At 31.7% G+C, this 13,247-nt stretch overlaps 1 protein-coding gene across 1 annotated transcript in view; it reads left to right on the top strand.

The window, feature by feature from the left end:
- LOC143229911 (uncharacterized) overlaps positions 1-13,247 on the top strand; it is a 169,442-nt gene that overhangs the window by 76,836 nt on the left and 79,359 nt on the right. Inside the window, exons 5-6 of the mRNA XM_076462781.1 lie at positions 1,661-1,765; positions 2,329-3,790. Coding sequence (XP_076318896.1) covers positions 1,661-1,765; positions 2,329-3,790 — 1,567 coding nt within the window. The remainder of the gene's footprint in view (positions 1-1,660; positions 1,766-2,328; positions 3,791-13,247) is intronic.

Raw genomic sequence — 13,247 nt, 5'->3', positions numbered from 1 at the left:
CTCTTTTACTAAACAATATTTATGATGTTTATATGCTGTTTTTACTGAGTTGTATGTCATTATGTATGATTTTGTTTATATTTTAGCTATTTTTACTGAGTTGTATTTGCAACGAAGTTGTTGATTTTTGGTTTTGTTTTGACAAAGCAACATGCACGGTTTGTTTTTTTAACCATCAAGGCTTTAACCATTTTTTTTAAATGCTTACACAATAGTCTAGTTAAGCAGATAGTAACTGGACACAGCTATGCCTATTCTTTCCGTGTGCTGATGTACTGACAAGGCTTTTGGGTAATAAATAAGACATTTTAACGATCCTATTAACAGTACATTGATGGCCACGTGGTTTAAGGCGTTCGACTCCTAATCTGAGGTTCGCGGGTTCTAATCCCACTCCCGCCAAACATGCTCGCCTTCTTAGTCGTTGGGTCGTTATAATGTTACGGTCAATCCCACTGGAATCAGGAGTTTTCTTGTTTTGTTATTTAAATAATTTTATTTTTGAAGATTCAGCCACGCTCTGATGTTTGACATGTCAATAAACGTTGTACAACTGTTACTAGAACGAAACTCGTAAAAATACTGATTTTAGCCTAACATGATAAAAGAAAACATTTCGGTATTTTAACAAATTTTAATTTAACTGTTCATAGATTCCACAAAAATAAGTGAGAACTTTAACGGTTAAAAATGCACAATAATTTACTGTATAAAGTTAAAAGTGGATTACACAGTTAAAAACTATATATTTCAGTGATAAAGGTCACTCTTTTCAGAAGACCAATAAATTATTGTGCATTTCTAAACGCTTACGTTCTTATTTATTCATAATAAACAAATATTTTTACGCATTTCTGACTTCATAATCTTAATATCTGTGTCTATAGTTTTCTGCCTTGTCTTTACTATTTTAACACAAAGGTGACGCCAGTGATCTCAGGATTAGTAATATGTTTTTCATTACGCCCTCAAAAATCAATCTTATTTAATTACTAACTTTGTAGCAAATGTTTTCGAGAAAACAAGTAATTCCTTATAAATTTGACTGGTAAAGGAAACACAAACACAAAATAGATTAACACAGCTATAAGAAGTGTTACAAACTGTTTATCTATACAATAAATAATTAAAGACAAAATGATAGGACCCAGCTTGGCCAGGTGGTTAAGGTACACGACTCGTAATCTGAGGGTCACGGGTTCGAATCTCCGGTACACCAAAAAATGTTCGCCCTTTCAGCCGTGTGGGCGTTATAATATTTCGGTCAACCCCACTATTCGTTGGTAAAAGCGTAGCCCAAGAGTTGGCGGTGGGTGGTGATGACTAGCTGCTTTCCCTCTAGTCATACACTGCTGAATTAGAGACGGCTAGAGCAGATAGCCCTCAGATAGCTTTGTGCGAAATTCTAAAACAAATAAAGGGAGACTTTCCGATTAAATGTATTTTAAAGACTTATACACATAAATATTATTTAGCTAGACACAAAATACGAACATTATTATTGAAAAAAGTTTGCAGGAGTGATTGTTGTTAATTTGGAATGAAACGAGTAACTAACCCTGTATTGCTGTTTGTTTTGATTTTTTTGTCAAATTTCTTTGAGAAATTACCAAAACCCTTTATTTACTTTGTGTTTCATAAAAATATATTTTTACTTCAGGAATGGAAATGCAGTTTTTGTAGAAGACGACAGGTTCAAGATCATCTTGGTGTCGAACCTCCGCCAGGATCTGGAATGAATCGAGTGCCGTCAGTTCGTCGAATGGTAAGTAACTTTTAATGATTTCTTTCTTTGGGATAAACATTAAATTTTGCTATTTTTATCTTTATTCGTATGCTTCTCAATAGTTTAATGGAAAGTCTGGGGGCTCACGTCAAATTACCCTGTATTATTGTATCTGTCAAGAACTCAGAACATTTTCAGTGTTATGAACAAAATACTATGTTTGTATCGATTGAGTTATTCATTGAGTGTTTGAAAATAAATATTATGAGAATAAGCTTTAATCACTCATCACTTTGACCTACGTTGAGTTTACTTATGATTTTATGGAATTGCCAAACTTCAGTGTGGAGCTTTAATTCACCAATACATGCAATTAGTCAAATCTGGAGTAACGTCGCGGGATGAAAATGGTACCTTTAAAGTGACCTAAGGACACTAAGTTATCAGATTTCCGTTCCTTCATATAACATCACAAAGTGTTTTCGTAATTTCCTTTTAAGTGTAAAGTTACTCTATACACCTGGAGTTAATCTCAAAATCTGTATATGTGTATAATAATTCCCAATTGATGAAATAGATTTTTTTCATAAACGTGGTTACAGGAACAGAGGGCACGAGAAGCAGGTAAGGAAGGATATTTTTCATCTCTTGACCCTGAAAGTGACTTTGACTTTTTGAAGATTTCAGAAGGGGCGAGCGATTTCAAAGCTTCTGATTCCATAGACGAAAGTGTACCGTCGTTCAGTGTCGTTGCCAAAAATATTAAAGTTATAACTAAAGATCAAGACCGCGAAATTTTAAATAAAAGGAAATCAAAGACCCTCGCAACGGAAGCCAATCATAAGAGGCAAGTTTCCTTAAAGAGAAAAGACAGTAGACCTACCGAAGATAAAAATAAATCAACTGGTGTTTCTAAGAGAATAAGAGAAAAAAGAAGAAGGAAAATCGTTACTCCTACAGGAGAATATCTGTCGAGACATTCATCTCCAGAGAAGCATGCCAAAGAAAGGCATTTTTCATCCGAAATTCTCACTGATCGACGTTCTTCTTCTGAATCTACGAAAGGAATGATAACATCAAAAATGATAGCCCTTAAAGCAGTTTATCGTGAAGATGACTCTTATCTTGGGTCATATTTGTCCAACTCTGACTTTGTACAGCTAAGCCAACATTCTTCTGCAAGTTCTCTGGAAGAACGTCCTCACAAAGAAGAAGGAAAGGAGCGTAGAAGAAGGAGCAGAACCAAACGTCGCTCGAAAATACAGCGACAAAATTATTACGTCAGAGAACCAGATTCAGATCCTATTTCTTATCGAGATGAAAACTTTCCAAAAACAAATACGACTTCTTTTGAATCAAGCAGTGCCATCGAGAGTCTTGAAAGAGATCTGAACTATGAATCGCAACGTCGCCATAGCATGAGAGTACCCAGAGCTGCAGAAAAACCTCTCCGACAAATTGCATCAGAAACCGCTTTAGATAAAAGAAGGGAATGTTCTGAAAGCTCTGATACAAGTGATATTGGTGGAGATATATCTACACACAGCGATCGAAGTGGTTTTACTGGGCGCCATCAGGTTTACCAGAAGGGTAAAAACGTTGCTGTGCAGAGTTCTATAGGTGGATACTGTAGTCCTACCAGGACACTAGATAGTTCACTTTCTCCTGATGAGCACTCCCATTTTTCTTCAGACAAGTCTTTTTCCTTAGATGAAAAAGATATTTTCAGAGCGTCAACACCACACATAAGACGAAGCATCCCGTCGGTTCTTGTCGATTCGGTTGTTGATCATCAAAGGTCAGCCAGTGTGTCTCTTCTCACTTCTGGTCACTATATAATGGACAATCCTTTTCCAAGAAGAAACAGCACAGGAAGAATGCTTCCCACGCTTCCCGTACCAGAAAATCAGCTTGGCTTATATCCTTCATCACAGAGTAGAAGCTGGAGTACTCACTCCCTCGACTTACCAAGGGAAGAAACCGGATGGGCTGAACGAAGAGCGTCAGCTCCAGATGGAGAAAACATCAGGATTGTGGTTGATGATGTGGATTCTCATCCAGATGGTGAGATTATAATTATTTATTCATCTTTTTTTTGTAATTCTACCTTATTTCTTATGGTATTTATATTTGTAGAATATCACATTTTCTACACGCATACCACTGGTATAATGGCATGTTCGGGAACTTAACAACGCTAGAAACTGGATTTCGATACCTGTGGTGGCCAGAACACAGGTACATATAGATCACTGTGTAGCTTTGTGCTCGACTTCAATCAAAGAAATTATACTTCTAAAGATATTGACCTCATTTTTATGTCTAAACCTTCATTACGTTAATAAATAAATACAGATATTAGTTTTACGTTAATAAATAAATACAGATATTAGTTTTACGTTAATAAATAAATACAGATATTAGTTTTACGTTAATAAATAAATACAGATATTAGTTTTACGTTAATAAATAAATACAGATATTAGTTTTACGTTAATAAATAAATACAGATATTAGTTTTAAAAAAAGCTGAAAATATATGGTGTACACGTTATCAAGGAGCCAGAGAAGGAAAAGATGTCAGATATTATGTCAAAAATTCTTCACATTATAAAATGTTATAAAGATATATATATGTATACAATAGATATATCAACATATCAGGAACTTTTCTCGTGACGAGGAGTTATCTCATTAAAATCTATACTTTGTATTTTTGTCTGGACTTTTTTTTTACAAGAAGAACTAGAAACCTTTCGGACGTAATTACAACTTGGAAGAAAAAACTGTTTTTCTTCTATATACAAACATGCTCATGATCTGTCATCGTATGTAACTTATTTTTACTAGACTGAGTACCAACTTTAGTCGTACCACTAATGAATAGTAAAATCTGATTTATATTTTAATATCGTCGAGGAAAACTGAGAAACTTAGAGCTGAAATGAAAATTTAAAGAAATTTAAGAAACAAAATAAATAAAGTTACTTACGTAACACTTTCATCGCGCGTTTGGATCTCAAATTACTGATTCGTATCATGCACGTTATTAAAACAATTATTGTATTAATTTAAGAAAGCAACGATATTTGTCATTTTGTATATACCGGTGGTAAACTGACGTCGGTAATTATTAAAAATATTTAACTGCTAAAACCGACGTCTATTTGTTTGTTTTGAAATTTCGCACAAAGCTACTCGAGAGCTATCTGTGCTAGCCGTCCCTAATTTAGCAGTGCAAGACTAGAGGGAAGACAGCTAGTCATCACCACCCATCGCCAACTCTTGGGCTACTCTTTTGCCAACGAATAGTGGGATTGACCGACACATCATAACGCCCCCCACGACTGGGAGGGCTAGAATGTTTGGTGCGACGCGGACCCGCAAGACTAGGGGAATCGGAAGAGGTCTATTTGAAAAAAAAGATATGAATTTTAGAAGACATAATTTATGTATAGGCAAAAAGTCTGTTAGAAGAAGATAAGGGAAAATAAAGTAAAAAGTGAGTGTTGATAATACATTATCACATCTGAACAGAAAATCTGTGTTTTATTTTGTTATTACGTAACTTACGCCTTGTTTGTTTGTTTTCGGATATTTTCGCAATCTTACCTTCTTTGTTGTTGTTATGTATTTCGATTTCCGTGCAAAGCAAAACTAAACCAGGGTTACAAGAGTTACTTGACTGTAGTTTGAAATTTATAGATCAGAAAGAAGGGTGCTTATCAACAGTAGCCGCCGCCAACATTTGGCTACTCTAATTAAAACAGTGTTATGTAACTGTTAGTTTCATAACTACACAAACTGCCCTTCGTATTTTAAAACCAAGACCACGCTACTGGATATAATGCTATTGAGGAAGTTTACCCATTCATATAGAGTTACAGAAATGGCTGAATATTCAGTATGAGGATGAAACTTCTCATAGTGGATATGAGATTCCAGAAGATGCTGAATACAGTACACAAAACCATAAGTGTATTTCGTGATGACTCTTGAAGTAAAAATATATTCTCAAGACGACTGGTATAGGTATTGAAACTTTAATTAAAATAATGTACAAAACAACTTTACGACTTCTTTAGACCTTCCTCAGGTTAACCTAAAAGGTATTCAATGAGGGTTACTTGATTAACAGTGAGGGTTACTTGATTAACAGCTACGTTAAGTACTCGGTTGGAAAAAGTGTAGGAACAATGAGCTGACATTGTTGAAACTGGATATGTGATCAAAGCGTCGTTTGATTAAAAGGTGACATTTACATAGGATGGATAAATTTAATAGTGAACAATACGAACTGTTGAATGGAGCTCATGAATATGAATAGGCCTTCCATACAAAGTGCGGACCATTTCATTGATGGATATCATTTAACAAAGTGCTATAAATTCTTTAAGTTTCTCAATACTACATAAAAAATCCTAAGTAGAAAACGGATGACAAACATTGGGTATAAAAAATGTGAATAATTCTGGGTGAACAACTTAAGATCATGTTAGACATTTACTGTTAAATACAAAATAGTAGTTGTGACCCAATGTATGATAAAATGACATATAAAGAAAGGTATGGTGAAAATTACAGTCGAAAGTATTGGTAGTTCCTAATTCCTTATGCTTAATATTACAGTTGTAAACTTTGGCATTTACTGATTACTTGTAGTGAATAATACTGTTGTAATATTGGTAGTTACTAATTACTTGAGGACAATATTACAGTTGCAAAGACTGGTAAATACTAATTACTTGTGGTGAATACTACAGTTAGAAAGACTGTTAAACACTAATTACTTGTGGTAAGTATTACAGTTAGAAGACAGGTAAACACTAATTACTTGTGGCGAATATTACAGTTAGAAGACAGGTAAACACTAATTACTTGTGGTGAATATTACAGTTAGAAGACAGGTAAACACTAATTACTTGTGGTGAATATTACAGTTAGAAAGACTGTTAAACACTAATTACTTGTGGTGAATATTACAGTTAGAAGACAGGTAAACACTAATTACTTGTGGTGAATATTACAGTTAGAAGACAGGTAAACACTAATTACTTGTGGTGAATATTACAGTTAGAAGACAGGTAAACACTAATTACTTGTGGTGAATATTACAGTTAGAAGACAGGTAAACACTAATTACTTGTGGTGAATATTACAGTTAGAAGACAGGTAAACACTAATTACTTGTGGTGAATATTACAGTTGTAAAGACTGGAAAATACTAATTACTTGTGGTGAATATTACCGTAAGAAAGTGTTAAACACTAATGACTTGTGGTGAATATTACAGTTAGAAGACAGGTAAACACTAATTACTTGTGGTGAATATTACAGTTAGAAGACAGGTAAACACTAATTACTTGTGGTGAATATTACAGTTAGAAAGACTGGTAAACACTAATTACTTGTGGTGAATATTACAGTTAGAAAGACTGTTAAACACTAATTACTTGTGGTGAATATTACAGTTAGAAGACAGGTAAACACTAATTACTTGTGGTGAATATTACAGTTAGAAGACAGGTAAACACTAATTACTTGTGGTGAATATTACAGTTAGAAGACAGGTAAACACTAATTACTTGTGGTGAATATTACAGTTAGAAGACAGGTAAACACTAATTACTTGTGGTGAATATTACAGTTAGAAGACAGGTAAATACTAATTACTTGTGGTGAATATTACAGTTGTAAAGACTGGAAAATACTAATTACTTTTGGTGAATATTACAGTTAGAAGACAGGTAAACACTAATTACTTGTGGTGAATATTACAGTTAGAAGACAGGTAAACACTAATTACTTGTGGTGAATATTACAGTTAGAAGACAGGTAAACACTAATTACTTGTGGTGAATATTACAGTTAGAAGACAGGTAAACACTAATTACTTGTGGTGAATATTATAGTTAGAAGACAGGTAAATACTAATTACTTGTGGTGAATATTACAGTTGTAAAGACTGGAAAATACTAATTACTTTTGGTGAATATTACAGTTAGAAGACAGGTAAACACTAATTACATGTGGTGAATATTACAGTTAGAAGACAGGTAAACACTAATTACTTGTGGTGAATATTACAGTTGTAAAGACTGGAAAATACTAATTACTTGTGGTGAATATTACCGTAAGAAAGTGTTAAACACTAATTACTTGTGGTGAATATTACAGTTAGAAAACAGGTAAACACTAATTACTTGTGGTGAATATTACAGTTGTAAAGACTGGAAAATACTAATTACTTGTGGTGAATATTACCGTAAGAAAGACTGTTAAACACTAAATACTTGTGGTGAATATTACATTTAGAAGACAGGTAAACACTAATTACTTGTGGTGAATATTACAGTTGTAAAGACTGGAAAATACTAATTACTTGTGGTGAATATTACCGTAAGAAAGACTGTTAAACACTAATTACTTGTGGTGAATATTACAGTTAGAAGACTGGTAAACACTAATTACTTGTGGTGAATATTACAGTTAGAAGACAGGTAAACACTAATTACTTGTGGTGAATATTACAGTTAGAAGACAGGTAAACACTAATTACTTGTGGTGAATATTACAGTTAGAAGACAGGTAAACACTAATTACTTGTGGTGAATATTACAGTTAGAAGACTGGTAAACACTAATTACTTGTGGTGAATATTACAGTTAGAAGACAGGTAAACACTAATTACTTGTGGTGAATATTACAGTTAGAAGACAGGTAAACACTAATTACTTGTGGTGAATATTACAGTTAGAAGACTGGTAAACACTAATTACTTGTGGTGAATATTACAGTTAGAAGACAGGTAAACACTAATTACTTGTGGTGAATATTACAGTTAGAAGACAGGTAAACATTAATTACTTGTGGTGAATATTACAGTTGTAAAGACTGGAAAATACTAATTACTTGTGGTGAATATTACCGTAAGAAAGTGTTAAACACTAATTACTTGTGGTGAATATTACAGTTAGAAAACAGGTAAACACTAATTACTTGTTTTGAATATTACAGTTGTAAAGACTGGAAAATACTAATTACTTGTGGTGAATATTACCGTAAGAAAGACTGTTAAACACTAATTACTTGTGGTGAATATTACAGTTAGAAGACAGGTAAACACTAATTACTTGTGGTGAATATTACAGTTAGAAAGACTGGTAAATTCTAATTACTTGTTTTGAATATTACAGTTGGAAAGACTGGTAAATACTAATTACTTGTGGTGAATATTACAGTTAGAAGACAGGTAAACACTAATTACTTGTGGTGAATATTACAGTTAGAAGACAGGTAAACACTAATTACTTGTGGTGAATATTACAGTTGTAAAGACTGGAAAATACTAATTACTTTTGGTGAATATTACAGTTAGAAGACAGGTAAACACTAATTACTTGTGGTGAATATTACAGTTAGAAGACAGGTAAATACTAATTACTTGTGGTGAATATTACAGTTGTAAAGACTGGAAAATACTAATTACTTTTGGTGAATATTACAGTTAGAAGACAGGTAAACACTAATTACTTGTGGTGAATATTACAGTTAGAAGACAGGTAAACACTAATTACTTGTGGTGAATATTACAGTTGTAAAGACTGGAAAATACTAATTACTTGTGGTGAATATTACCGTAAGAAAGTGTTAAACACTAATTACTTGTGGTGAATATTACAGTTAGAAAACAGGTAAACACTAATTACTTGTGGTGAATATTACAGTTGTAAAGACTGGAAAATACTAATTACTTGTGGTGAATATTACCGTAAGAAAGACTGTTAAACACTAAATACTTGTGGTGATATTACATTTAGAAACAGGTAAACACTAATTACTTGTGGTGAATATTACAGTTGTAAAGACTGGAAAATACTAATTACTTGTGGTGAATATTACCGTAAGAAAGACTGTTAAACACTAATTACTTGTGGTGAATATTACAGTTAGAAGACTGGTAAACACTAATTACTTGTGGTGAATATTACAGTTAGAAGGTAAACACTAATTACTTGTGGTGAATATTACAGTTAGAAGACAGGTAAACACTAATTACTTGTGGTGAATATTACAGTTAGAAGACAGGTAAACACTAATTACTTGTGGTGAATATTACAGTTAGAAGACTGGTAAACACTAATTACTTGTGGTGAATATTACAGTTAGAAGACAGGTAAACACTAATTACTTGTGGTGAATATTACAGTTAGAAGACAGGTAAACACTAATTACTTGTGGTGAATATTACAGTTAGAAGACTGGTAAACACTAATTACTTGTGGTGAATATTACAGTTAGAAGACAGGTAAACACTAATTACTTGTGGTGAATATTACAGTTAGAAGACAGGTAAACATTAATTACTTGTGGTGAATATTACAGTTGTAAAGACTGGAAAATACTAATTACTTGTGGTGAATATTACCGTAAGAAAGTGTTAAACACTAATTACTTGTGGTGAATATTACAGTTAGAAAACAGGTAAACACTAATTACTTGTTTTGAATATTACAGTTGTAAAGACTGGAAAATACTAATTACTTGTGGTGAATATTACCGTAAGAAAGACTGTTAAACACTAATTACTTGTGGTGAATATTACCGTAAGAAAGACTGTTAAACACTAATTACTTGTGGTGAATATTACAGTTAGAAGACAGGTAAACACTAATTACTTGTGGTGAATATTACAGTTAGAAAGACTGGTAAATTCTAATTACTTGTTTTGAATATTACAGTTGGAAAGACTGGTAAATACTAATTACCTGTGGTGAATACTGAAGTGTTAAAAGTTTGCCATCACTTATCTCTTGTGATGAATATTACATTTGTAAATTTTTAAAAAATGTTAAAAGTAAAAATGTTGGTAGTTACCAATTATATGCGTCAATATTACAACTCTAAATATTGGTAGTTACTAATTACTTGTGGTGAATATTAAAGATTTAAATATTGGTAGTTACTAATTACTTGTGGTGAATATTAAAGATTTAAATATTGGTAGTTACTAATTACTTGTGGTAAATATTAAAGATTTAAATATTGGTAGTTACTAATTACTTGTGGTAAATATTAAAGATTTAAATATTGGTAGTTATTAACTACTTGTAGTGAATATTAAAGATTTAAATATTGGTAGTTACTAATTACTTGTGGTGAATATTAAAGATTTAAATATTGGTAGTTACTAACTACTTGTGGTGAATATTAAAGATTTAAATATTGGTAGTTACTAATTACTTGTGGTAAATATTGCAGTTGTAAATATCAGTAGTTATTAATTACTTTTGTTGATTATTAAAGCTGCAAATGATGATAGTTGTTAATTACTTTAATTGAGTATTACAAATGAAAATTCCGGAAGATACTAATCACTTGTCGTAAATATTACAGTTGTAAAGGTTAGTAGTTACTAATAAATTGTGCTGAACCTTACAGCTTTTAAAAGTTACTAATCACATTTAGTGAATATTTTAATTGCAAAATTAGTAGATAGTAGTTATTTGAGGTAAATATTACACCTGTAAATGGTGGTCGTTACTAATTTCTTATTGTGAATAATACATCTGCAAAAATTTTCTAATTATTAACTTCTTCTTGTGAATATTACAGCTCTAAAGGTTGAAAGTTACTAATTACCTTTAATGAATATTACAATTGTAAATATTCATTCATTCATTCACCATTAGATTCCATCAAGGAACATAGGGCCGCAATCGCTTGCGGATTCTTCAACAGGTATTTGAGTAGGTTGTTTGCCCACTGCACCGAGCCGGCCCTAATTTAGCAGTGTAAGACTGTGAAATATTACAGTTTTAAAGATCGGTAGTTATTAATTACTTGTGGTGAATATTACAACTGTAAATGTTGGCAACTACTAATTACTTGTTTTGAATATTACAACTATAAAGGTTTGTAGTTCCTAATTACTTGGGTAAGTATTACAGTTGTAAAAGTTAATAGTTACTAATATTACATATAATGAATATTACAGTTGTAAATATCTCTATTTACTAATTACTCGTCATAAATACGATACTTGTAGTTACTAACTATCTTTTCTACAATTTTACACTTGTAAATGTTAGTAATTACTAAATAATTGTAAGTATTACAACTGTAAATATTAGTAGTTACTAATTACTTGTGGTAAATATTACAGTTTTAAAGTTTGGTAGTTATGGATTACTTGTGGTAAATATTAAAACTGTAAATATTAGTAATTACTAAATACTTTTAGCGAATATTACTACTGTAAATGTTAGTAGTTAGTAATTAGTTGTGAGGAATATTACAGTTGTAAAGGTTAGTATTTGTTAATTACTTAATCGTATTTCATAGTTAATCATGAAGTGTGCTTAAAATACTGCTAAATATTTTCTATAGTCTTTATTTTCGAAATCATGGAAGATGGTGAATTTTGGACGCTACGAGGACTATTAGGTAGCTTTATTAATGCTAAATATTAAACTAAAAAATCCAGTGAACTTTTTAAAATACAAAACTATTAATTAATATTTACTTCCGATTAGAGTAATTAACGAACTAAGATCAATTTTTTTTAAATCAAACTCGTTACTGATTGTTTTTAATTAACTATATGAAATATACTGCTTTACGCTCATTCTTGTAAGTATTAGAATGTAATGTTTCATCAGCCTCGATTGTTTATAATATTTAATATTATATTTCGGTTATGAATGTTTGTGGATGTGTAAGTTATTTGAAAGAGGTCTTTTTTAGACAATCATTTTTACGAGATCCCTAGACTAAATATATTATTCTATATATCCTGGAATCATGAAATATATTGGTTAAACTAATGTGTTGTTTCTCATGAATGTTTAATGAAAGTCACTTGAGATAATGCTTTAAATATGGACGTTTTCCATGTTTTGCAGTAGATCACAGTAGCTACAGAAAGAAATAGGTTTTTGAAAATGACATTTTTTTTTTTACTTTATAAACTACGTAAATGGATATATTGATGGCCTGAGCTCTTTCGTATTTTACGTGTTTTACCGTTTTTAAGTATTACTAGAGTCCCTTTACAGGAAATATTGAACTGAGAGTGATGGTTTATCATTGGAAGAAACAGTCTAAGGTTTTAAATTTACATGCTTTAAAATGATCAATTGAAATACCAACAAGAAAAACAAGTTGTTTTGATTCGCCACATCTATTACTTTATATCAAGACCTATTTAAGTCTCGAATTCAATTTGCTCACAGGTAATTTTTCCGAACTATTAAATTATTTTAATTAATGTACAATTTCTGAATTCTACGCGACAGATAATTTGTGTTCTAGAATCGTTTAATCATAGATCGAATATTTCCCCAACAACAGAGAATGGTATAATACTTTCATAGCTCGTGATTTGGTAAACGTTACAGAGATGTGGTTATTTTTCTTCACTTAATAATGTATAACTTTACGTTCAATGTTTAAGCCATTATTCTAACATATTACGTAGATAAAATATTTAAGCCTCAGAAAATAATTGTTTTGCTTAATC

This window comes from Tachypleus tridentatus, chromosome 10 (genome assembly GCF_004210375.1).
Source record: "Tachypleus tridentatus isolate NWPU-2018 chromosome 10, ASM421037v1, whole genome shotgun sequence".
Taxonomy (NCBI): Eukaryota; Metazoa; Arthropoda; class Merostomata; order Xiphosura; family Limulidae; genus Tachypleus; species Tachypleus tridentatus.
The sequence above is the reverse complement of the archived record's forward strand: the minus strand, read 5'-3'. Positions and strand labels throughout refer to the sequence as shown.